This window comes from Podarcis bocagei (genome assembly GCF_964188305.1).
Source record: "Podarcis bocagei genome assembly, chromosome: 1".
Taxonomy (NCBI): Eukaryota; Metazoa; Chordata; class Lepidosauria; order Squamata; family Lacertidae; genus Podarcis; species Podarcis bocagei.
The window spans coordinates 60,418,915-60,444,499 of NC_138125.1; the positions used below are offsets into that span (position 1 = coordinate 60,418,915).

Below are 25,585 nucleotides of genomic sequence, written 5' to 3' on the forward strand. Positions count from 1 at the left end.
GATCTGCGGCAGCGCTCATGACCTGCTGCCTCCATAAACTACTGGCTCACGTGCCGTGGCCTTTCGGTAATTATAAACATGGAAATGTATTTAACAAGCGCAAGTAAGCATCCCCTCAATGCTCCAGGAAAATCATTGCGCATCTCCCTATTGCATTAATGGCTGAGAAGTGGGTGGGGGTGGGGTTCAATCACAGGACAAAGAGAAGGGCTATTAGCGTGGTGGCAGAGTGCCTATTTTGCACTCAGGTCTCCAGTTCCATCCCCAGCATCTCCAGGTAGCCTTGGAGAAACCTTGGGAGGCATGTAGACATGCTGAGCTAGATGGACCATTGCTGGGCGGACCTGACAGCTTCATATCCTAGAGACACTTACGGGTTATTTTGATGTTCACCCTGCCAGAGTTCTTACCAGCTTTAAGTTTGCGGGGAGCAGCACCCCCAAGATGAAGCTGTCAAATAACTTCCTTCCCCTGAGATCCAACACAACACACAATGATATTCTCCTACTCCAGACAAGCCCATCCAGTTTTCGCATCCACATCCACTAGCCTGAATTGCAATCCATGTGCCCAGGAAAATGCCAACTGCCCAGGGGGGCGGGCAGTCCTCTCTCCAGCACGATGCTGCCCCCTTGAGCAGGCACGGAGCGCGGGCACGCCCGGCGAGCGGAAGAGCGAGCCGGGAAGGCGCTCCCCTCCCTTCGGGAATGAGCGTCCCAGACAAGGAAGCAAGAGCGGCTCAGCCCCCTTCGATCAGCTGCCTCCTCGCCACCGAAGAACAAAGGGCGATCAAAGCGAGGCAGCCCACCCAGCCAGCCACGGAGATGCCAAGTGGCACCCCAGCCCCCACTTCCTCCCTCCCTATACGACTCTTCTCCTTCCTCCTCCCCTCACAAATCTCAATCTGGGCTGCTCCAGGTACGGGCCCCACCTTGCAGCGCCGATGCCCTAGTTAGATCCCCGGGATGGCCATGCTGCGCGTGGCGCAGAAATCAGAGCCAAGGCACCCCCACCCGCCCACTTGATTTTTTATTTTATTTTTTAAAGCCCCCACGCCCAGCTGCACCTCCCCGCTCCAGCCAAGAGCCGAGTCCCGCTACGAGCAAGCGGATCGCGGGCGGCAGGGACCCTCCCGGCTTGCGGATCTTGCTGCGCCGAGGAGCCTCCCCGTGGCTGGCGCAAAAGGCGAGCGGCGCGAGGGAGCACCTGGCCGGGCTCCTGCCACTTACTTTGTTCCCAGCCCACTTCCTGGCTGCCCAGGCGCCTTCCTCTCCCGATGCAGCGTCTCCTCGCTTTCCCCTGCTGGGGCTTCCTAACTCGGCTGGTGCTGCAATTTCCGCCTCTCCCAAGATCCCGTTTCCTGTTTTTCATCACAGCGCGTCATCAGGTGGGAGAGGACTAAAGCGAGCTGCCGGTGGTGGTTGGCACTCGGCTCCGGGCGGGCTTTGCAGCAAGTCCGCGGAAACGGGGGTCGCCTATATTGGAAGCCCCCCTCGCATCTCCTATGCCAAAGCTCCCGGACCCTCTCTCTGCGCCGCCTCTTTCTAACGCGCTTGCTCGGGTCCCGATGGGAGCATCGTTTCTTACCAAAGCGTGCAATGGCTTTTGCCATTCAGAGGGTGGGAGTGGGGGAACCCAGGCGTTCAAGTCGGCCGGTGGGTTAGCAATTGGGTCACAACGTCGATCCAAAAGTAAACCACGTCTCACTGATTTCAGTGGGGTTGGCTCTCAGCTAAAATGGGCATGGGGTTATTTAACAAAATTTGCATGCCGTCACTAGAACAAAAGACCTCTCAGATAGCCTAAAACATTAATTTTTAAAAAAATCATTAAAAACAAGTCACATAAAAAATTAAGCTTTAAAATAACATCTGTAATTTTAAAACAGTTGTACTTACTAAAATGAGGCATTAAAATTGCATATCAAGATTACATGCCTGGGTAGCCTTGCTGGAACTAAAATAGTTTTCAGTAGGCACGGAAAAACCATTTGGAGGAGGCACCCGCCTAATATCAATGAGCAGAGAATTCCAAAGTGTAGGTGCTGCAACACTGAAAAGTTGGCTTCTTGCAAGCGTGGAATGAACACTGTATTGTACTTGTAAAAGCGCTAGTCCCACAGACTGATGTGGCCGACTGGACACATATGAGGTGAGCCCGGCCCCCCTTTAAGAAAACTGGCCCCAAGTTGTTCAGAGCCATATACTAACAGTAACACATTGATCTTGACCTGGTAACACACCGGCAGCTACTGCAGATCTCTGAGCAAGATATGCTGAGAGGCTCTCACTGAGCATTAATGTGCAACAAGCTATCCCGATCCTGTTATTGCACCAGTCAAAGCAAACAGAAGCCACTCCTAGCCACTGAGGCCTCCAATCACAACCCCATCCAGGGACGGCAACTGGCCAATTTCTCAGACACAGGAAACCATTCACCCACAGCGCCTCCATCTTACTGGGATTCAAAGCTCAGTTTCTTTTTCCTCATCCAACCCACCACTGTGTCTGGGCACCAGTCCAGGTCCTGCACGGCCTCTCCGGATTGAGATGTTGTGGAGAAATAGAGCCGAGTATCACTAGCATACTGATGGCACTTTGCCCCCGAAATTACAGCCTCACATGACCGTTTGTGTAGGGCCATCACAAATGAGGAAGAAAGGAGCTGGAGGGATCCAGGGCTTCAGCAGAGGGAGGACGAAAGCAACAGTCTTTGACCTGGAATAACGGGTCACTTCCACTTTTCTGCCTCAGGTTGTTTCCCTTCTCCCCAGCCAAGCTCCTGTAGAAGAGGGAAGCCCTCTAGCTGCTTTTGCCAGGCATGTGCATGGGAAAAATAGGTAAACAGAACACTCTTTTTACCATCTGTAAGTCCAAACTTCAGAGATCCATGCTTTAAAAATGACATTTCTATAGCTTAAAAAGTTGTCTATTGAACTCCAAATAATAGCAATGATGACTGTTGGAAACTCATGTTTGGGACACGGAGCAGAGACCGACTGCTTAAAAACATGTATGTATGTATGTATGTATTGGAAACTGTTAAGGAACACTTTTCTACTCTTTGGAAACCTGCAACTTAAAAAAAATGTTCTCGGATACAATTTCCTACAGACCTTTTTTGGGGTAAATGAGAGATGTTACACCATTGGGAAAGAAGAGCAATGACTCACAATACAGTTAAATGGTGGTAAAAATGTGAGGAAGAGTCTAGAAAAGCAACTTTATTCCATCTATGGAATTTATAGCTGAATGAAATTTGGAACATGACTTATATGCTAAAAAACAAGTTTCTAAAAACTTCTCTTAAAACTGTTGTGGCTGACCTCAACAAGATTTCCAAATATTAGCACTGTCGCTTGCTACATCGCATTGCTTCAAAATGTGCAAATCTAGCCCTGCTCTCTCTGTGTGTCTATCATTCTGCTGAATAGGACCCTGGACTTCTGCCTGGAGAGCATCACCGTTTCCAGCAGAGAATATTCTACAAAACTGAAGCAGAAAACTTTTCTTATGGCATGGGGAGAAGAGCCAGCCAGATCTCAAGTGATGGAAAGGCTCATACGGATCTAAGTCAGGGCTAAGCAATGTAATGCCCTCCAGATACTGTTGGACAGCAGCTCTCACCAGCCCTAGCCAACATGGACAATGGTCAGGAATGATGGGAATAGTTATCTGGAGGACCCTTATGGACACTGGGCCTTGGGTCAAGCTCCTGGAGACTCAGAAGCCAATGAGGGCTGGGGGGGGGAGTGTTGACCAATCACAAGGGAGTGGAGCGTTAAAGAAGAGAACCTGACATAAATGGTCAGATAGCGCTTAGATGGATTTTAGGCTTTTAAAGGCTTGGCTGGGTGGTCAGAGTTTCGCTAGGCTGGGCACCCCAGATTATTTCTCTGAAGGGAAGGAAAAGATTCTAGGAGGAGTCTGAAAGTGTTTTACTGGCTGAGTAAATAACCATTCTTGGAACAATTAGTTTAATTAGAAACAGGTTTAAAGTAAAGCTTTAAGTAAAGTTCTTAATTACTTCTGTAAAGTGATCTGACAAACAAAATGTACCTTCCCAGAGTAATCACTGAGCTTTAACCCTCACTGAATGTGTATAAATAAAATTCCAGTCTTGTTTCCAACATGCCTCATTCATACTTTGATCTACTGGTTGAGGGATAAGTGGCCTTAGGTTTTCCTTTATATAAAGAATCCTTGCTGCTGCATTAGTAAACACTACCATGTACAGAGAATCTCCTACCTCTCAATAATTATTGTCAGGAGGTGTTTTAAATTTTAAAGTGCCTCCAACCTGGTCATATTACCTTGCTCCCATTTTTACTGAGGGAGTTTGCCCCAGACACCACACTGACTACCCAAGGTCTAAGATACTGATACAGAATTAAAAGGGGAAACTGCTGGGAACATTAATCTTCCTCCTTTCCAGGGTTTTAGATGCAAGTATGGAAGGAAAAGAAGCTGCAACTCCTTGCCTCTAGGGTAGCAAACAGCTGTTTTGTTTGATTCTGTGCTTGCACCTCAAAATGCGAGCGGCAAGTTGTGAACCACTGAGAAAGGAAAAGCTAGGGGAAATGTGTGATTCATCTGCATTGAAATAACTGCAGAGAGAACCGAGGCTGGTTCCTGTTATCATTCAATATTGAGGAAAGCACATTCAACATAGAGTTGCTATAGCTACCAGAAATATTAATCTGTTTCTACACTAAAGTGCTAGAATAGCATAGATGAAAAAAGGGGGGGATAATCCCCAGATTACATGACAATAGCTCCTGGTCACAGGGCTAAGCAGCCATTTAGAAAACAAGCGGATGGCAGAAGGCAACAGCAGTTTCATCAGTTCAACTGTGGGGTGAACTTCAAAAGGTTTAAAAGCAACCCACTTGCTGAAGCATTTTAGAAATGCTTGTTTTATGTGGCACATTTTGAGACAAATTTTCATCAGCAGGGTTCCTGCACACAGCTGAGGTGCAGGCTTAATCTGAAGTTGCACTGGAGTCCAATGGAGTTAACCATCAAAGCCGCAATCTAATGTAGGGCTACACTTTAGGAACGTAAACAGACTGTGACACAGCACAGGCGGTGCTTTCCAGATGTCCTGGGTAATTCACATCAGTCCCCAGCCAGCATGGGCAATAGGAGAATGGGAGTTGTAGTGCAAAGCTACTAGATCATCACATTGTGCTACACCACGGGTAGCTTAAGTGTCTTGAAGGAAATGGGACTTGCCTCAGTTCAGACCAGCCTCATCCAAGTTGTACTCCAATTCTGGAAGTTGTGCTCCAAAATCATCTGGAGGGCACCTGGGCTGGGGGAAAGCTGGTTTCAGCAAAAGGGAACATGACTGGATGCTTCACAAGAAATCTCATCCACATCAATTAATTACTTGAAATCTCACTTCAAAACACTTCAAGCCCCATTGTTGGCAGTGGAAAAAAATGCTTCAGTACTTTATTGAAAGAAAGCAATAAATAATACTGTGATAAAAATAGTTCAAAAGTACTTAGTCTGTACATATTTTGTTACATAATCAGAAGTACACATAAAAGATTAATAGAAAAAAACAACAAAACAGTAACAATGGATTTCAGTCGTACAATTAAAAAGAGCCAAAACCAAAACAGAAAAAGACATGCTGTATATATTATTGCATAATAAATAATGCACCATAATCTGAACTCATTCCTCGCTGGCCTCTTAAGATGCTATTTAAAAAAAGAATGATGCATTTTCTACTTATATTGGTTGAAATGGCTAACGCTATTAACAATTAATCTTTTGTCCAGAATTTAAAACAAGTTTATAAATATATGCAAAAGATGGCATAAGAAAAATAAGGCCTTTTTAATAGTTGCACTACTACACGCTTTAGCCTCATGGGCCATCAGCATTTTTGTCATGAGACAGTTGCGCATCATGATTGGTCCACTTAGAAGAATTGCATCAGTATTTTTCTGAAAAACAGTTTCACATCAAAATACAGGAGAGCACTTCGTTGCCTATTGAGTACTATTAGGAGCTATCCTCGGTTAAGAGAAAATATTTCCGCTTATGGCTTATGCTCAGTCAATGAACATAGACTGTACAAATATAGCCACAAAAAAGTAGTTATAAATGAGCTCACCAGGTCTCACACACATTTCATAGTATTCAAATAAATCCCACATTTTAGAATTTCATTTAAAGCAAGTTATATTGAACAGAAGACTTAAATAAATCCACATTAAAATCATATGCTAGGTGGAAAAAGTAGAGTTATGAACGGAAATAGAAGCAGGTACCATGCCCACTTTATTAATAAACATATGCTTCTCTGAAAAAAATGGGATTTATTTAACATTTTAGAGCTAGCTAGCATTTTCCAAATGGCAAAATATATATACTGCTTGAGTCAGGATACCTTTACAAAGATAGTAAAATCCTTTTCACCTGTGTTTATTATTAAAAACGTATTACTGATAATTACAATAACTGCATAATTTACAAAAACCCTACATTGCTTATAGGGGTAGATACATACAAGCATTACAGTACATTCAGTTGAAGAGACTAAAATTAACAAATCGGCAGTAATTTGATTTATAGACTGAATACAAAGGTAAGTAATAAGACTCACATACACTTACATAAATATAAGAAACATTTAAGTCTAAAATACTTTCTCTATAGTACTCACAAATTCATCTAATTAAAAACTCTGTAATAAAATATTTCAAAGTGTTGATTTAACAAGTATTAACAAGATTAAAGATTTGAATTGTTTCCAAAATACGGTCTTTGATTCAAAATGTTTCAGGTCATCTGTAGAAATAGTGGGGATAAACTGAAAATAAAGTAAGATTCAGTTAGTTGCAGAAGTCAAGTCAGGAAAATGTATGCACCATCTCTCTGATCCAAGGAATGACAAGCACAGAGGGGAGACTACATGCAGTTTTATTCTCTTTTCACAGCCTCAGTCAAGGGAGGCAGTGAAAGCCTTTCACAGTGCCAACTGGCTGTTAGGCAAAGGAAGGGGGGGAACCAAACTCTGCCCAGACTTCCCTTTTCCTCTACATCCAAAAGCTGATCAGTTGTATGGAATGACTTTACTCGGAAGTGTCACAGCACCAGTGGGCTACTCCTCTCAGCCCCACGAGTGCAACTGCACCAGTTGCACAACCAGCTGTAAAGCACTTCCTTTCGAAGAACAAGAATATTTTATAAATCAGTCTTATATACAATAAAATGTTATGTATTCCCATGCACTGTCTTCCCCAAAGATATAATTAAGGCAGACATATTTTAAACAAAAACCAAACCATTTACTTGAAGAGGCTGATCTGGCCATGGGCGTAGCCAGGCTGCCTTCCCTTGGTAACACCCATGAAGGCAGCCTTTATTCCTTAAAGCAGGGTTATAGTCCTTAAGGGTTGGACAGAATTTTAAAGGGTAAGGAGCAGCGTCCTGCATGGCTTTTTGTTCATTCACTTACCCAGTACAACAGAATAAAAATTTTGAAGTATACAGATGTATTTGTACTTACAATACTACAAACCCCAATACAAGTTATTTGCACATTACATAAAAGTTCCCCCTTTTCAATCTAGAAAGCCTGGTGCTGAAAGTACAGTTATCAGCGCATGAAAATATTAATTTTTTTACATTTATCTAACGTAGATTTATTTAAAATATTTATATACTGCCCATTTCACAAAGACAACAGAAATACAGAAAGAAATAAAGAAGGGGGTGTGACTCCTGCGCCCAGAGCCTTTCAAAAGGTGTCCCCACAGAACTCAAACTTATGTCTAAATTAGGAAGTTTAAAAAGTAGTTTGGGGACTAGGTATGACAGCTGTTCAAAGGGGGATTATATATTGAGGCTGTATGTGGACTATTACACCAGCTTCCTCTTTACAGCTGCTTGGCTGAATCACAAAACTGCTTTCGAAATTCATGAGGCTGGACAGCAGTTTGTGGTTCTGGGGGACATCTTCCGAATCCATGTGGACTTCAGCATGCCACAGACAGCAACCAGAAAGATGTCAAGAATGTGTTCCTATATTTGTATACTGTAACTTTAAAAACATCAATGCAGCACAAGGAGGCTATCACTGTTACTTACCAATAAAAGGCTTTAACATGAATAAGTCCTTACTGTAGCAGAATCCAATCTTTGTGTTGCTGATACATTGCCTATTCCAACAATCAGGAAGACATGCAGAACACAGCATGCAGTTAGTATTAGAATCACATATCAATGCAGTTACAGTAACAACATAGTTACAAAATGTTAGCTACGCAGAATGTAAAGTAATTGGCTACATATTCACTACTTTGTATTTGTAAGCCACTTTATGAAAAGGATGGGAAAACCTTGCACATATTGAGGGCCACCGTTAATTGTCAAATTGGCTGCAGCCCACCAAACTACACCAGCATATACTTTCCATTCTCCTAAGTAGGTCAAAACAACCACACGCCCCAATCACAAATTTGGAAAAGGTGTCACAGCTCAATGGCAAAAGACACACTTTGTGTGCAGAGGGCCTCAGGAATTGGAAGCAATACTAATGGACCAACGCTCTGAATTGGTGTAAGACAGCTTCCTAGGTTCTTTAACAGCTTTATCCCTAGAGCAGCATTCAATGTGGTGCCCGGGGTCATGAATTTATAAGCCTCGTACTAGCTATATTCACATGGCAGCTTCTCACTTAGGTGTTTAAGGTCAGGTGACTCCTAGCCTTATGCTCCTGTGCCAATACTGGCACAGTTCCTCTCCATATACCTGACTACCATAGCTCATAAAAGAACTAACCAAAATGAAGAGATGAAAGGGGACAGCGCAGACAGTAGAGTACCAGACTCTGAATTTCAGGATTATGGGTTCGAGCCCCACATTGGGCGAAAGATTCCTGCATTGCAGAGAGTTGAGCTAGATGACTCTCTTGGTAACTTACAACTCTACAATTCTATAAAACATGAGAGATGGCACTATAGCAGGTGTCCCATCTGCCCTGGGGGAGGCAGCTGTGCGTCCCTTCATTAAGACGACCTCCTTGGACCCAGAAGTATTAAAACTATTGCCCAGTGGCAAATATACTGTTTTGGAGCAAGGTGTTTGAGAAGGTGATGGTGGCCCAGCCTTAGGAATGCTTGGAGAAAGCTGATTACTCGGATCCATTCCAAACTGACTTTAGCCCTGGTCACCTCACTGAAACTGCCTTGGCTGTCTTGGCTAATGACATTTACTGAGAGAGCGCATCTGGGCCAGAGACTCCCCACCCTTTGTTAAGGAATCAGGTTGTTTACTGGCTGGTAAGACTTGCATACCTGGTAGAATCTACCACTTCCAGCTGCTGAATAATACCTATCCACCAAGAGGACTGGAGCAGAACACCATACAAGCTCAGCTGAAACTGGATTATGTACAGCAATAATACTTTGTGGATTGCATGCAACAATATTGCATTATGTGCTACATGGATAATAGATTCAGATGTGTTCCATTACCACACAGAGATAAATGTTTTTTAAAAAGATTTCTAAATCATTTGAAGACAATCCTAAAGTTTCCTTCATTAGATCTCACAGAAAGTCAACAGTTATTAATGCTGAAATAGTATTACTAATGCTGCCATCATTCACTGACAAATTAAAGCATTACTGAAAGTCATGCACAGGGTTAAGTCCTCCCCACTCCCCATACAAAGAAAGCAGATGATTACACTTACAACCTCAGGCATAAATCATCATCATGCTTAAAAAAAATAAGCACTACATTACCATCAATTTGCATCTTCTTTGGCTGCATAGAAGGTGAAGACATTGAGGTGTTAACTCTGAAGTTTGCAGGGAGAGTCTCTGCTGATCCAGCTGCTAAACCCCGTATGTCCTTTGGTCTAAACTTCTTCCTCCATGAAGGTGCTCGTCTAAAGCTTTTGTCATCATCCTATCAAGTTAACAAGTGTAACGAAGATTGAACATGAAAAAAAGAAAGGCAATACACTTTAATATATGATTAATATACAACTCAACCATAATATTCAAGAGGGCTCAGAACACTGTGCTTTGGTTTAGATTCTTAGATGCTTTGGAACCACATATTTTGCACGTTGTTCGTTTTATTGGTGATGTTTAAAAATCCAATATTCATGCATCCTTTTCAAAGACTATCTACTCCCATGGCTGTCAGTATCTGAAGGAAAGAAGTAGATAGGTAGCCGTGTTGGTCTGCCATAGTCAAAATAAAAAAAATTCCTTCCAGTAGCACCTTAAAGACCAACTAAGTTAGTTCTTGGTATGAGCTTTCGTGTGCATGCACACTTCTTCAGATCCTGAAGAAGTGTGCATGCACACGAAAGCTCATACCAAGAACTAACTTAGTTGGTCTTTAAGGTGCTACTGGAAGGAATTTTTTTATTTTGAAGGAAAGAAGTTTAGTCATCTTTCCCCCATCTAATAGGAATTTGAAACTATGCAATATGATAAGCAATTTTAGAAGATACTACATTAATTACAAATATTCAGTGCTGAATTCCAAATTAATGCAGAAAAGAAACATTTCTGCAGCCTTTTGTGAGAAGGGCAATTCTGTTGCCATTTTGTGTACCTTGAACAGTTTCCTTTTTGCTTTGTCTGAAAAAATAAACTAAGCAAAAATTTAGCTGGACAGACAAATCAAGCTGCGAGTTTCCCACAAAATTCTCACTGATGTGGACGAGAGAGTGATTCAAATAGCTTGAGATCTCCAGGACTACAGTTCTCCTCTGGTTCTAATTCAATCACTGTACTGCCTATTAATTGGCTACCTACAGCCCTGAGAAATAAAGAGTGCTATCCAAGCAGTATTGTAAACTGAACTTCAAAAAAACAATGAAAAGCTTACCACCTTTTCTTACAAACAAGACAGTTGGCTTTCCTTTTTGTGTGCCTGGAAATTCCCTTTGCAGGGCTACCCTTTTGTTCAATCAAGCCTCTTTCCACTCAGCCTTAACAGCTCTGGCATGCTGAAATTCCCTTGAATTTGAGTTCCCTTTTCCACTGACCACTCCCCTTTCCCCTGAGTATCCCTTGTCCCTCACCCAGTTTGCAAGTGCCCTCCTGGTCTGTCCTGCACCTCACTGAATCACCATCACCTTCTTTGGCATTTCCAACAGAATGTAAGGAAGGAAAGACAAGGTGATGTTATATTTCTCCTTTTTTAAGCCTTTCCCTCCGACCAGCTCTCTTCTCAGAAGCAGAAAGCTACAGTGCACAGCTGTACCATTCATCCCACAACTCCTCCTCTTCACCCTCTTGTGCTCTCCCTCTAAAAAGCCTTTCAATAGTTAATCATCCTTTTTGAGATAAAATCAAGAAACTATTTAAACTCATTGAGAAGGAGTACAATTTACAGAAACTCAGCTGTCTCATAAAGAAAGCCAGGGATAGCATCCATGCAACCACAGCACCCACAGATCTCCAAGAGGGGTTGGAGGGTGTATATTGTGCTCTGTTCTGTTGAGATACTGAACAAACATGAACCAACACTTTTAAAATTTGACCTTTCCATTTGCCCCTGTTCACTCTTATATGTTTAGTCTGCTTTTTTAAAATCAAGGCTTACTTGATTATATGACTGCTCAGTTCTTTCCAGTGCTGCATAACCATCATCAAGCCTCAGTTCTAGAAAAGCCCTGACCTCATCTCCATTACTCCCCATGGTAAGTGGGCACTTTGCCACCTAAACTAAATGATCCTAAAGTTATTCACACCTGATCGTTTTTGTGTTTTGGTTAGTGTGCTACCTTGGGCCAGCTCTACTGGACTGAAAACAGCAGAAGACAGCCAGGGTTGCAGTGGGAAACAGATTCACTAGTACACATTTGAGATAAATTCCTCAAGCTACTCTTATACTTGAAGGGCTTATTCCTTGAATATGTAGAAGTGGCATACATGTCCTGAGAATGTAAGAGACCTGCTGTATCAGGTCAAAAGCCCATCTAGTCCATCATCCTGTTCTCACAGCAGTCAACTAGATGCCTAAAGGAAGGCCAGAAGCAGAACTTGAGTTCAACAGCCCTCTTTCCCACTTGTGCTTCCTAGCAACTTATATTCACTCCACAGTGAATTTCGTAATTCAGCTGTGCACTGTATGAAGAAGTACTTCGTTTTGTTTGTCCCGAATCTTCCAATGTTCGTCTTTGCTGGATGACCCAGTTTTCTAGTATTATGAGAGGCAGAAAAACATCTCTCTATCCACTTTCTCCCTATGCTTTAGCACAGCAAGTGTGGTGACAATTCCCACTAAGACAACACAGAGAGGAGGCATAGTTATTTCTCGCAGTTGCCTGACACTTATCCAAAGAACAAAACATGCCATGATCACTGCCCAACATGGTACAGCAAATGCAGAGCTATAACAAGAGGATGGAAAACTCTACTTAAACGTCTTAAATCTCCTATGTTAAAATAGGGATCAACAAATATTGACGGCTTACCAAACTTCTATCTGTCCTCATTAACCTCAATTCCCTCCACAAACCAAATCTTCTGGCACATGCAGAGAGGACATTGGCAGAGGCATTTCCTCTCACTTGCACTGTGGCATGAAAAGAAAAAAGGAACCTACAGGAATTTCCCTGCTTCCCCCCTTTTTTCAAACTGCTATGCATGTCAGAAGGAGTTCCACTTTCACCCCCAAGCTTCCTAAATGCAGCGAGAACAAATGGCTTCAATGAGAGGTGGAGATTTTTGTCAGTTGCACGGAAATTTCAATAAGAAAACAGCTGGAGTCCTTCCTGTTCCTTAACTTACCCAAGCCTCCCTGCAAGTGAAACAAGATTCTGTCTCTCCTGAGACCTCCAGAATGTGCGGAGAGCTTAGAAGAGAGACACTGTTTTCTCTCACTTGTGGTGCAGTTTGCACAAGAATCTGCACTGCAGAGTTTGTGGAGCTTACTGGGAAACCTCGTTAGAGGACTAGAGTTACTTGCTTCTAGTGAGATAGAACAGAGCAAACCTATGTTAAAATGAAGCACAGCCAATACAGTACGGGCAGTTCTGCACTAACTAGTGCAAGGATTAACAGGGGTCCCCCCCCCTCCTCCCTGCATGCAGCCTGTGCCATCCTTAAAATCTGCTCGCACTGGTGGGATGGAGGTGGACAGGACATATTCTGCTGCACAAGAATAAATCCTTGCCCTGACAGAATGTTCACCGCAGTGCTATATTGAATACTGTACAACCATAAAGTGGGGAGTAGTGAAAGGTTCTTGGTGATTTATAAGTGCTGAACATCTAATAGTGAATAAATGGTTATACAGAACTCCGTTCCTAAAATTTAAGACAAAGAAATTGATCAATAGTGGAAATATCTTTGATCTCAGTGAGTCAGCTGCCTGCACAGGAAAACTGTTCTTAATCTTAGGTGCTGTGACACCAGAGGGGGGAAAGATTAGCTTCTCACTTGTCTAGGAGCCCCTTGACTGCATCTCTCGGCAGTGAATGTGCAGGAGGGGGAGTCCAAAAACACACTCCAGTTAAAAGTCCCCATAATTGAGCCCAAGGTTTGCTGCAGGATTTCATTAAGTCGTGGTGGCTGTATGTACAAATAAGAAGTCTGGATGGAATCATAGAACTAAAAACCAAAATACTCACTTCATCAAACCTCCTGTCTGTGCCCATAACTAGAAGGTTGTTGAACTCTCGTTCCAGCACAGCACGAGCCTAAGTGAACAAGAATTAGCAAAACTTATTTCAAACTTTTGGGTTACAGTTGGAAAATCTATATGTATAAGATATTGAATATCTGGCACCTAGAGTCAACATATGTTTCCCACTTCTGCCTTAAAAAACATTACATCTCAATCCCACAGATTCATTATGCTCTTTCACACCAATACAGTATTTCAGGGTTAAAATAGGCCACACACTACAAATTCTTATTCAGTGCTGTATTCTGATAATGAATAAGAATCATCCCCATCAAATTATTTCTTCATTATTACCTGCGTATTTTGAGTGGGAATTTGTAGAGAAAGAGCTAATGCATTGTAATCAAAAGTTTCATCTAAGGCCACAAGTGCGCCATGAACTCCACTTTCTATAAGGTTATTTGCATATTCTTTGAGACCAATCGACACCACCCAGTGAATCATTCTGTCATTGCTCCAGACAAGGACATCTGTAGGGGGGAAAGTAAAGTTATGATATTAATAATAATAATAATTTATTATTTGTACCCTGCCCATCTGGCTGGGTTTCCCCAGCCACTCTGGGCGGCTTCCATAGAAACCAAAAATACACTAAAATATCACACATTAAAAACTTCCCTGAAGTCAGGTAGTTATTTATCACTTTGACATCTGATGGGAGGGCGTTCCACAGGGCGGGCACCACTACCGAGAAGGCCCTCTGCCTGGTTCCCTGTAGCTTTGCTTCTCGCAATGAGGGAACCGCCAGAAGGCCCTCGGCACTGGACCTCAGCGTCCGGGCAGAACGATGGGGGTGGAGACGCTCCTTCAGGTATACTGGGCCGAGGCCGTTTAGGACTTTAAAGGTCAACATCAGCACTTTGAATTGTGCTCGGAAACATACTGGGAGCCAATGTAGGTCTTTCAAGACCGGTGTTATGTGGTCTCGGCAGCCGCCCCCAGTCACCAGTCTAGCTGCCGCATTCTGGATTAGTTGTAGTTTCCGAGTTACTTTCAAAGGTAACCCCACATAGAGCGCATTGCAGTAGTCCAAGCGGGAGATAACTAGAGCATGCACCACTCTGGCGAGACAGTCCGCGGGCAGGTAGGGTCTCAGCCTGCGTACCAGGTGGAGTTGGTAGACAGCTGCCCTGGATACAGAATTGACCTGTGCCTCCATGGACAGTTGTGAGTCCAAAATGACTCCCAGGCTGCGCACCTGGTCCTTCAGGGGCACAGTTACCCTATTCAGGACCAGGGAGTCCTCCACACCAGCCCACCCGCTCCCTGTCCCCCCAAAACAGTACTTCTGTCTTGTGAGGATTCAACTTCAATCCATTAGCCGCCATCCATCCTCCAACCGCCTCCAGGCACTCACACAGGACCTTCACTGGTTCTGATTTGAAAGAGAGGTAGAGCTGGGTATCTCCCAGCGGCTTCATATAGATGTTAAAAAGCATGGGGGAGAGGATGGAACCATGAGGCACCCCACAAGTGTGGGCCCAGGGGTCTGAACACTCATCCCCCACCACCACTTTCTGGACACGGCCCAGGAGGAAGGAGGGAAACCACTGTTTAACAGTGCCCCCAGCTCCCAGCCCCTCTAGATGGTCCGGAAGGATGTTATGGTCGATTGTATCAAAGGCCGCTGAGAGATCCAGCAGAACTAGGAAACAACTCTCACCTTTCTCCCTAGCTCACTGGAGATCATCAACCAGCATGACCAAGGCAGTTTCAGTCCCATGATGAGGCCTGAATCCCGATTGGAAGGGATCCAAATGGTCCACATCCTCCAGGCGTGCCTGGAGTTGTTCAGCAACCACGCGCTCAATCACCTTGCCCAAGAATGGAAGATTTGAGACTGGGCGATAGTTGGCCATACTGGCCGGGTCTAAAGATGGTTTTTTAAGAAACAGTTTAATGACCGCCTCTTTCAGTGGATCTGGGAATGTTCCCTCACAGAGGGAAGCATTCACCACCCCACAGAGCCCATCGCCCAGCCCTTCCCGGCTTGCTTTTATTAGCCAGGATGGGCAAGGATCAAGGAGACAGGTGGTTGGTTTCACAAGTCCAAGCAGCCTGTCCACATCCTCGGGGGTAACGGATTGAAATTGATTCCATGCAACTTGACCAGACAGGGCTCTAGCACTCTCCCGCCCCAGCCCTGCTCCCACGGTGGTGTCTAGCTCCTTCCGAATATGAGTGATTTTATCTGCAAAAAACTTTGCAAAATCGTTGCAGGAGATCTTGAGGTCTTTACAAGGCCCCGGTGGTAAAGGTGGTTCTGTTAAATTGCGGACCACCTGAAAGAGTCTCCTGCTACTATTTTCTGCAGATGCAATAGAGGCGGTGAAGAAAGTCTTCTTCGCCGTCGCTATTGCCACTTGGTAGGCTCGACGTTGAGCTCTAACCTGTGTCCGGTCAGATTCGGAGTGAGTTTTCTGCCATTCTGCCTAATGACTTTCTATGAGTCATTAAAAAGTTGACAATTTATATAAAATACAATTTCTTTCAGGTGTAGTTCCTGTATTGCATACTACTGAAGCTTAGAAATAAATGTTGGGACTGCATTGCCACTTGATTAAAATTAGTATCAAATGAAGTGTTTTATACATTGTCAACAGTTTGTATTGTTCTGCACCAAATACAGATGGGACTGTAAATACAGAAGTTATGAAGCAGCTAAATGTCTGATACCGGCATATACAGTGGTACCTTGGGTTAAGTACTTAATTCGTTCCGGAGGTCTGTTCTTAACCTGAAACTGTTCTTAACCTGAAGACCACTATAACTAATGGGGTCTCCTGCTGCCGCTGCGCCGCCGGAGCACCATTTCTGTTCTTATCCTGAAGCAAAGTTCTTAACCCAAGATAATATTTCTGGGTTAGCGGAGTCTGTAACCTGAAGCGCATGTAACCTGAAGCGTATGTAACCCGAGGTACCACTGTAATGGTTATGAAATATTCCTTCAACACTGTAGACACTGGGTGGAATCTAACATTGCACAAGGCAACTGACGTAAACCTGTAATCTCCCCAAAATTGTTCCAGAGCACTCCCCAGCACTCTGGAATAGATCTTGAAGGCACATAAGTAGCAGTAGGAGAGGAAAGGAAAACCAAATATCATTGCAGGAGCTCAGTTTGCTGTGTGAACTGAAATCTACTGTGTTTGCTCATTGCATATTGGATACAGCTCTTAATATTAAAAAACTGCAAGGCAAATATTTCTAAACATTAATTATTTTGCATTTGTTTGCTTCCAGAATTTGAATACTGTTTAATCACAGTAGTCTCTAAAACACAATTTTAGTAAACTTTATGTATCCTTTAAAGAAACAAAAACATCTATAGCATTCAAAATCTGACTTCAAGCTCCTTGTGCAGCTATTCCAGTCTCTTTTGATGCCTAGCATTTCTCTCTCACTGGAATTGCAAATGCGCTTTTATTATATTAATTTCACCCACTCCCTTTAGTTAAATATTTCCACTCAAGTTAGATGTTGTATTGTGTTTTAATTTGTTGGAAGCCACTCAGAATAGCTGGGGCAACCAGTCAGATGGGCAGCATATTAAAATTGATTATTATTATTATTATTAACTACTGTATTCTTGCAACTATGAGAGTAAGTACTATTTAGAATACCTGTATCTTACCCCGTTAAATTGCACCACAAGGGTGAGATCAGAACAGCACTAGTTTTTTACTGCACAGATTCTTCCTTCTTTCACAAATGAATAGGGCCAGTAGTTGTACATATAATTGTTTAGGAAGGAAAAGAAATATAGGCACTTGTTTACAGTTCAAGGGTATTTTAGAAAGCACACCATAGATTTAGTGGTTCCAGTACGCAGTCAAAACATTCTGAACACAGGACCTAACAACACTATGCTAGACCCCATAAACACCAGCTCTATACAAAATATAACACTGGCATGAATCTACCATTGAACATACTTGCAACTTGGGAGATTTTTCAATCAACAGAAAATATAGGATCATGATTTCATATATTTCTCATAAGTAGAGTCAATCCAGGAAAGAAAATGGCTACCTTTAATCTCATTCAAACCTTCTTCTCTTCTTCTTTCAAGTTCTTTTCGGTCATAATTTAATCTCCGCAGACACATAATGCCACACTGGAAACTATTTCTGTTAAAAGGTTAAAAAGGAAATAGGCATTAGGAAAGTATGTTGAAATACACAGACCAAATGCTCGTTAATAAAGACTATTTTAAATCTATTTACCTGTGAAAACTGTCAACCATTTTAAGTTGACCACGGAGATCTTTTTTAGTTAAATGGTCCAGCATTCTAGCATCAACAAGACATTCCATAAAATAGCTGCGATACTGAGGGAGCCCCAAACTGGGAAGCCACTCGTTGCCAATCCACTCGTGGTTCATATCACCATAGGCTAAGGTCTATTTAAAGAAAACCATTGAAGTGTAATTTTAAATAAGAAGGTGTAAAATATTTAGTCAGTGCCTTACAGTTTCACACAAGAAAGAGGTTGTAACTACTGAAGGTGCAAAGCAATGTTTTAAAAATTAAAACCACTTCACACTTTATTTATACAGCAGCTAGCATTTACTTAGGTGAACAGTGAAGTATGATTTGAAGATGCACATCATCAAACTCTCTGATAGTGCCGGGGCTGCAGCTTCCTGGTACATTTCAATTCCCCATTTCAAACTTTGACCTGCTTTGCACAACTGGGTATGGCAAACAATGACTTAGTAAGACTGTGAGAACCTGCTCTTGGAGAGGAGCTGTTTTCCTCTCCTCTGGACTTTCATTTTGCTGCCTTGAACTGAGCAAAACTAAGTTCTCTCCTGACTACCCACGAGCTATAAAGAAGTTTGTTCTTGGCTACAGCTCATGGTTAGTGAAAGGATGGCTTAACCATGATTCCTGGTTTGGATGATACACTAAAGCCAAACTTTAGCTTAGTCAGCATGGTGCAGTTGTAAAAATGAGTAGGGAGGGGCAAATGATCTCTGAGCTCCCCTGCATGTTTGCACAGCCTCACTGAAGTCGTATTTTGGCTTACCATGTCATGTGAAGCCATCCCTTCACGTGTTTACAATGTGAATCACTGGCATTGGCCAGCTACGCAAAGTGGGAAGTGGCTGCTGTTAGAAAGATGTTATTAACTTATTTAAACAGATTTTAGTTGAATCTGAATGCATTGTGACAGAAACAAAAATCAGCAAAAGGCACACATTTTGTTGCTGTGCTATCACAAGCCGGTGATGAACTCCAGGAGAACAAGCCTCAAAAGTAGGTAATATAATGCCAACCTCCATGCCAAATAATTTCTCAAAATAAATTTTGAGTGAGTTAACATTTGAAATATTTACTCATTAGTTTCCCCTCAAAAATGTTTTTCAATGTATTTTTTTTTTTAAAGTTTTCTATGGTTAAATAAACTTTGATGTTTTACACAGAAGGTTTAAAAGAAAAGTCTCCAACCTGAGCCCAGCTTCCTTCCACATCTTCCTGATGTTACGTAATTAGAAAAGCAAAAGAACACACAAATGTTAGTATTTGTAAGTTTAGTAATGCAAGAAAATTCAAGGTGATGGCCGCAGTCCAGTGTGCAAAAAATAATCAAATGGCTGAACTGTGCAAACCTGTAGAAGGCTTGACGTCAATAAACTTCTCAAAACAAGCATTATGGCTGTTGAAATTATTATTATTATTATTATTATTATTATTATTATTATTATTGATTGAATTTATATACCACCCTATACCCAGGGGTCTCAGGGCAGTTTACAGAATAAAATCAAGATATAAAACCACAAAATACATAATAAAATTATGTCACATTTAGTATATGTATCCTAGCAATGAACAGTGTACATGGTCCTTTCTGTGCATAAAATGACACCTCTGGAATGTGGCCATAAAGGAAAGGCAAAATAATGGCATGCTAATTGTTAGGAATGCAAGCATCATGCATTCAAAGTTATGTACATAAGAATTTCTCAATATATTTATATCCTTGTGTAAATTGAAACACCACATGCTGCTTAGTTTATCCACACAAGAAGCAGCCTTTAGCTGTAAACCCAAGTAAAATATTAGGCAACATCTTAAGAATTCCAAAATCAATGCACTGCTTTTGCCTTCAATGCACATAATTTCTCCCAACCCCATGATGACCTTGGTGGAAAAACATTTTACAGCATAATTATACATTTCAGATAAGGTTAGTAATTAAAATAGGCCATAACCAAGAAGAATTAATATTTCTACTCTTTTCAGAGACATTAAGAGGCACATGATTCAAGCACTCAAGAAGTGGGAAAAGCACTGTAAAAACAAAAAGGTTCAGTGCTATAACTAACCGTTTGTGGTGTAGATGTAAGATTTTCCATTTCTTCATGTGTTACCCAGACATTTCCTGTGGTCTAATATGACCCCAAAGTGAACCAATCACATCCAATGAAAGGAAAGCAGTAACAAAGAGGAAAGGTTGCAGAATATATAAGCAACAGGTACATATAAGGAGCAGGCATGGGCAAAAGCAATGGTTTCTAGATTGTTAAGTACAGACTGATGTAAGATGCAAGCCTGCAGGCAAACATTTCCTTCAAATAATAACTTAATGTATACCCTGTATTTAAGCAAAATTAGAAAAATTATAATTCCTCATAATATGACTTCTAGGTGTACTCCTTACACTTAGCAGTGCCAAGTAATACTGTAGGATACTTCATTTTTGTTCCTTAGAGTGCATCTATCCTTCTGAAGAAACTACTGTATCCCCTTGTATACTATGTGCCAATTCACATGCAATGCCAAATCATGGTTGGCAGTACTTGAACAAGTTGTGTTTGTGTACTCATGCCTCCCCTTGCACACTCCAAAGCACTTACAGGTTTGTGGTAAACCACAGATTTTTGTTACATCCGAAAAACTATGGCTTGCCTTTGCTCCAAATCAGGACTGCAAACCAGAGTTTGCAGATCAGTCACGTAACACCAAATCATGGCTGGCATTATATGGGAACCACCTCAGTTTAGGCAGGTTGCTTTTGAGACCAAATTATATAGAATGCAATCAGATTAAGTTTATACATAATATAATACATAAATATACATAACATATATTTATGATAAGCCAAGAGCATATGTGGCAATAATTGTTCCATGAGCACAGGAACTCTGGATCCTAACATGAAATGGATCCTGCTTATTCTTTGTCAATCAGTTTTCTTTCAAATCACTCTACAAACACAGCAGATAGTCACAAGACGCAGTCACCATCACTCTCACTCCAGCCCCACAATGAGATGTGCATATGTAGGCTATATGGATGCAGATTTGCATCAGTATGCACATCCACAGCACAGTATTTATCAAGGCCCCACTGAACTGGCTGACATTCTGCACCCCAGATATAAATAATGAAATGTGATTCAATTGTGGCAGGCAAAACAACCTGCCTTCAACATGTGCCCCCACCCCACACAAGAATACAACACAGGTACAACTTTCTTTAGTTCCACTTTTAAAAGGGGATTGCTTTCATGTAACATGCCTGAAATAGGGTGGTACTGTATCTTTAAATACTGGGTTCACAAATTTTGGCTGGCCTTGGTAGCCAACCAAAGGTTTGACTTGTCAGGACTCTGCCTTTCCCCCTGGACAGGTTTTATCCCCAATCTAAGTCGGGTGCCTTTCAAAGGAATCCCCTCCTCCATTTTGAGTCCCAGAAACTGTGTTGTGTTATACAAGGTACTCCACGTGTCCTGGAAGAACACGGTAAAATCAAGCCCCACACCTCTTCTCCAGAGCCAGAAACACAAAAGGATCTCTGCTCCAAAATATTCTAAACTGAGATGAGGGTTGGGGGTTGCTTTGCTTCTGTGCTTCCAAAGTGCTTGGAAAGCCTTAGAAAAGGAGCAGTACTGTGTGGATGATACTTGCCCCATTCTCCAGCTCCAAATTTGGGAGGCTGGAGGCTTGTCATGCTCAACAGAAGGACACAGGATACTCATCATGGTGAGCAAAATTGTGGACCCCTGCTTACAGTAACAAACATCTAGTTAAAAATATTAGCGTTGCCTAACATTTCAAACATGCCTTTAAATCTTAGCATGCCATAAATGATCCCAAGAACCTGCCTAAAACTGACATTCTTCCTGCAGTCATTACTTTTTTAGCACAGTTACTAACCATAACTTTTTGCAAACTTGTTTCAACAGGTCACTTCATTTTGTCATTTTCTAAGAACTATCCCTAACTTTATTTTTATTTTGTCTTTTTTAATGCAGACCTCCACAAAAAGCAGAATTCTAAAAGATATGCTAGCTTCTCTTTAGTTAAGAGACATCATTGCTTTCCAACTTACCGTTCTCGATGTAGGAGGAGCAGATGGACTTGTTAGTGACATAATCTCTTGAATGGCAAGTCTCAGCTTTAACCTATGTAGAGGGTTACTGATTCCAATTTCACGTTGTATTTCAGTATCAGATAAGGCTGACATTATAGCACCACTTTTCACATTTGCACGGCAAGCAGCTACGTACCAGGCTGGCATCCCAACCCACAACTGGCAAGGAGAAAAACAGGAAGAGGATCACCTACAAGTTTCAAGTTAGAAGCCATGCTGCACTGAGTTTATTATTGTAATGACTCCTTACCTCTAACCAGACAACTACAGTTGGCCCATCCCACTGAGCAAAGGGTAAACCTTGCCTCCGGGCTTCCTCAAGCAGTTCATGCCTTTAAAAAACAGCAAAATACACTTGTGAAGTGCTTATATTTTCACTGATTGTCCTCCAGCGATTTCCCCCTTTGTTTCAGCAACTCTATGAACACAGCAAATTGTCCAAGAGCGACAGCAGCATGGCAAGCACGCTGCATGAGATAAGTAGAAAAGTAACATTAGAATAATGGATTGCACCAGACCTTTGGAAAGCAGAATCCATTACACTGCTGAAGCTCCTGGTCTAAATTAGTTATCATGTGCAGGTGCACTAGACAAGCACTACCTAGGGGGGAATAGTTTCTACAGGAAAGGTTTGGGCAGCCTCAATATGAAGGGGTTTCAGAACCTGTATTTACTGTTACCAAGAACCACTGACAAGTATATATAAGTAAATGCATGCAACACTCTTTTGGGGTTCTGCTTTTTTAAGCAGTGTGGGGAATGCTATCTTTTGGGAAAGTCTATTAGTGATCTTTTTCCTTAAGAACTCTTATGACATTGAGGATTCTAAGGGTTCCTAACACAATTTGAGAAGTACAATCCCTTAAAATTCGAAAACAAAGCAGAAGAGAGCCGAAACTATTTTCTACCTTATTTTATTATATGACTATGAGTGCATGTTCTCTAATCTAAAACATGCTCATTTTCTAAATACACATTAGACACAGTGAAGGGAGAAACTGTATGTGAAAATGCTAGGGAGTATAATGGTAGATGAGCTGAGGAACTTGGCCTAACAGATTCACTCTTCTTCGGTTGACAACAGCACCCACTACAAAAGTACAGTTCTGCAATACATTTTTTTTTTTAAAAAAAACCACTCAAACAGTTTAAAATCAAATGCTAGGACTAAAGAATTTATGTCAAGAATTTTTGTTTGACAGCACACTGACAAGTTATTCATGAATTATTCCTAATTCATGAAGATGCTGACAGGATTTTGCTGAAAATGTTTCAGCAGAATATTCTTTAATATTCATCTTGCAAGGAAAATAATTCAAAAAGGTAACGGCTGATGTTATCACAAATCTTTTAAACAAGAGTTTCCCAATACATCACACATTCACAATCTGCAAAAGTTAAATTAAAATCAACTTACCCTGATTTTGCACTACCACACCAAATGGAAAATTTAAAAGGAAATAAAGAAAATAAAATGTAAAACTAAAACTTGAAAAGTACTTAATTTAGATAAAAGTGAATATGATAGTGTATGGTGATGCACTATGGGTGAATAAAAGATAGACAGAACACTGACTGACAAGACAAGTAATGCATTTATTTTTCTACTTACAGGATAACACAAAATGAATTTCCTCTAACAACCTTTCCCCTGTCCCACTCTGTACCCATGTTATTCATTCAGGTCCTGAGACTCGCTGAAATATTATTATATTATTATTTCAACTTACAGCTGTATCTCAGTTCCCAATGCATCATATAATAATAGTGATAAAATGAACAGGAAACAGTATTTTAAAAAGACAACAGCATAAAGGAACCTTGAATCTCACTAAGAAATGCAGAAAGTTAGCAGAGCTCTTGCAGAACTGGTGTAATTTAATCCTGTATGTAACCTTCAGGCCTCTGCAATCTAGCCCTGCTGAAATTTCCAAGTCTTCTTCAAGTGCAGCCATGCATGCTGACCATGCATGCTGACTAAGTTCTCAATTCAAAGCTGCAAATCATGATGCTATGGGGAAACTGCATACAGACATGGGTATTTGGGACTTTCCCCTTCCCCTCCTATGGGCCCCTAAAATCTACTCCAGAGGATCCCCCAACACCCTGGAGTAGATTTGCAAGTGACGGCTGCAGGAGAGAGAAGGAAGGGGTAAGTTGTGCAAGTGGAACTCTGTTTTTTGAGCTCAACAGCAGCACTGGATACAATCCAGTATAGCCATCTTTCACTCTAGCTATTCCTAAAGGTTCAGTAAAGCTGCATAATTTAAAGGAAAACAGCAGACATTTCTTAAGATAAACCTGATTTTTTGTCATAGTTTTATATCCATTTTCTTGATTTCTTGAGATTTTTGGTAACAGGAACATTCAATTCTATCTTGAAGAAACAGTTTGCAGAACATTCACTGTTTAGATATCAGAACTGAGGAGAAGTTAAAACTTACTTTTTTTGCAATTTTCTATTTTTTTCTGCTTGTCCTCCCAATTTTCCAAGTCCCAAGCCATCCTGAGTTGAACTGTCTGCTTCCATTACACTAACTGCAAGAATGAAAAAAACCTGTCATGTACTTCTTGGAATTAACTTTAGCACGCAGCAGAATTACAGTAATGAATGTCATTTGTGTTTATTTCCAACATACAAGTTTGTTTGCAGTACAACAGTGTAAAATGTTATATATACATTGAACAGGGTCCAGAATTAAAACACAGCAGTTACATTTATGTTAGAAGAGACAGAGGGAGGCAGGCAATTTTTGCCCATTTGTCCTTCCCCCTGAAAATTTGCTCTGGAGAACTGGAGGGCTCTCCAGAGCAGAATAAGAGGCGGTGATGAGGGATGAAGAGGGAATTAGTGGATGGGGACCCTTTCTCCAGCAGGGAACTTCCAGTGGATCACAGTTGGTCCCATGAGCAAAAAGAACTCTTTCCTTTATGGAAGTGATTCTCAGGTTCCAACTGTATAGTTCAAAAGCCAGCAAACCTTTGTTTACCAAGAGACAATGAACAGTGAACATCAATATAAAATGGAGACACCTTGAGCTCGTTAGAGAAAAGGTGGGATATAAACTCAGTAGTAATAAATAAAATATTATGATTGTAGTAGAAACTGATACACCTATATTTCCTGCTGCTATCAATTTCCTGTAGCTGCTTTATCTGATGATTTCAAAGCCACATAACAATTGAACAAAAGGACTTTCCTTGATATGTAAAATTGGACCCTGTATCATTGGATTTTTATATCTATCTGCTTTTCTACATCTTTATCGTGTATGCCGATTTATACTACTTATACACCACTTGGAAATACTTCTAAATAAATCCATCCATCCACTTAAGAGCCCACCCCTAGTCTCCTTAACATACTCAGTGGTGGATGCTGTGAATTGACCCAGATGGGTAGGCAAAGGCCAGGGACTGCTTGGTCACTGCTTTGGGGTCTCATGGCAGTGAGGTGCAAGACAATGGTGCTTACGTGATAAGCAGCACAAGTAGTATTTTGAACAGCAATCAAATAAATAT

General features: G+C 41.6%; 2 protein-coding genes across 11 annotated transcripts in view; both read right to left on the reverse strand.

The window, feature by feature from the left end:
- CTTN (cortactin) overlaps positions 1 to 1,347 on the reverse strand; it is a 30,105-nt gene extending 28,758 nt beyond the window's left edge. For both annotated transcript variants that reach the window (XM_081165056.1, XM_081165055.1), the window contains exon 1: positions 1,230 to 1,347. The gene's annotated coding sequence lies outside the window, so the exon portion shown is untranslated. The remainder of the gene's footprint in view (positions 1 to 1,229) is intronic.
- The window catches only part of PPFIA1 (PTPRF interacting protein alpha 1), a 73,213-nt gene that overhangs the window by 2,832 nt on the left and 44,796 nt on the right, over positions 1 to 25,585 (reverse strand). For 2 of the 9 annotated variants that reach the window (XM_081163658.1, XM_081163660.1), the window contains 12 exons: positions 24,508 to 24,601; positions 22,314 to 22,395; positions 22,022 to 22,222; positions 20,014 to 20,076; positions 19,133 to 19,159; positions 17,906 to 18,081; positions 17,712 to 17,809; positions 13,974 to 14,149; positions 13,624 to 13,692; positions 9,770 to 9,935; positions 8,109 to 8,179; positions 5,425 to 6,828 (listed from right to left, as the gene is read on the reverse strand). In XM_081163658.1, the coding sequence (XP_081019784.1) occupies positions 8,121 to 8,179; positions 9,770 to 9,935; positions 13,624 to 13,692; positions 13,974 to 14,149; positions 17,712 to 17,809; positions 17,906 to 18,081; positions 19,133 to 19,159; positions 20,014 to 20,076; positions 22,022 to 22,222; positions 22,314 to 22,395; positions 24,508 to 24,601 (1,211 nt within the window). In that variant the 3' untranslated portion in view covers positions 5,425 to 6,828; positions 8,109 to 8,120. Of the gene's footprint in view, positions 1 to 5,424; positions 6,829 to 8,108; positions 8,180 to 9,769; positions 9,936 to 13,623; positions 13,693 to 13,973; positions 14,150 to 17,711; positions 17,810 to 17,905; positions 18,082 to 19,132; positions 19,160 to 20,013; positions 20,077 to 22,021; positions 22,223 to 22,313; positions 22,396 to 24,507; positions 24,602 to 25,585 lie in introns of those variants that run through there. The other 7 variants (XM_081163664.1, XM_081163659.1, XM_081163663.1 and 4 more) reach the window with 5 other exon arrangements.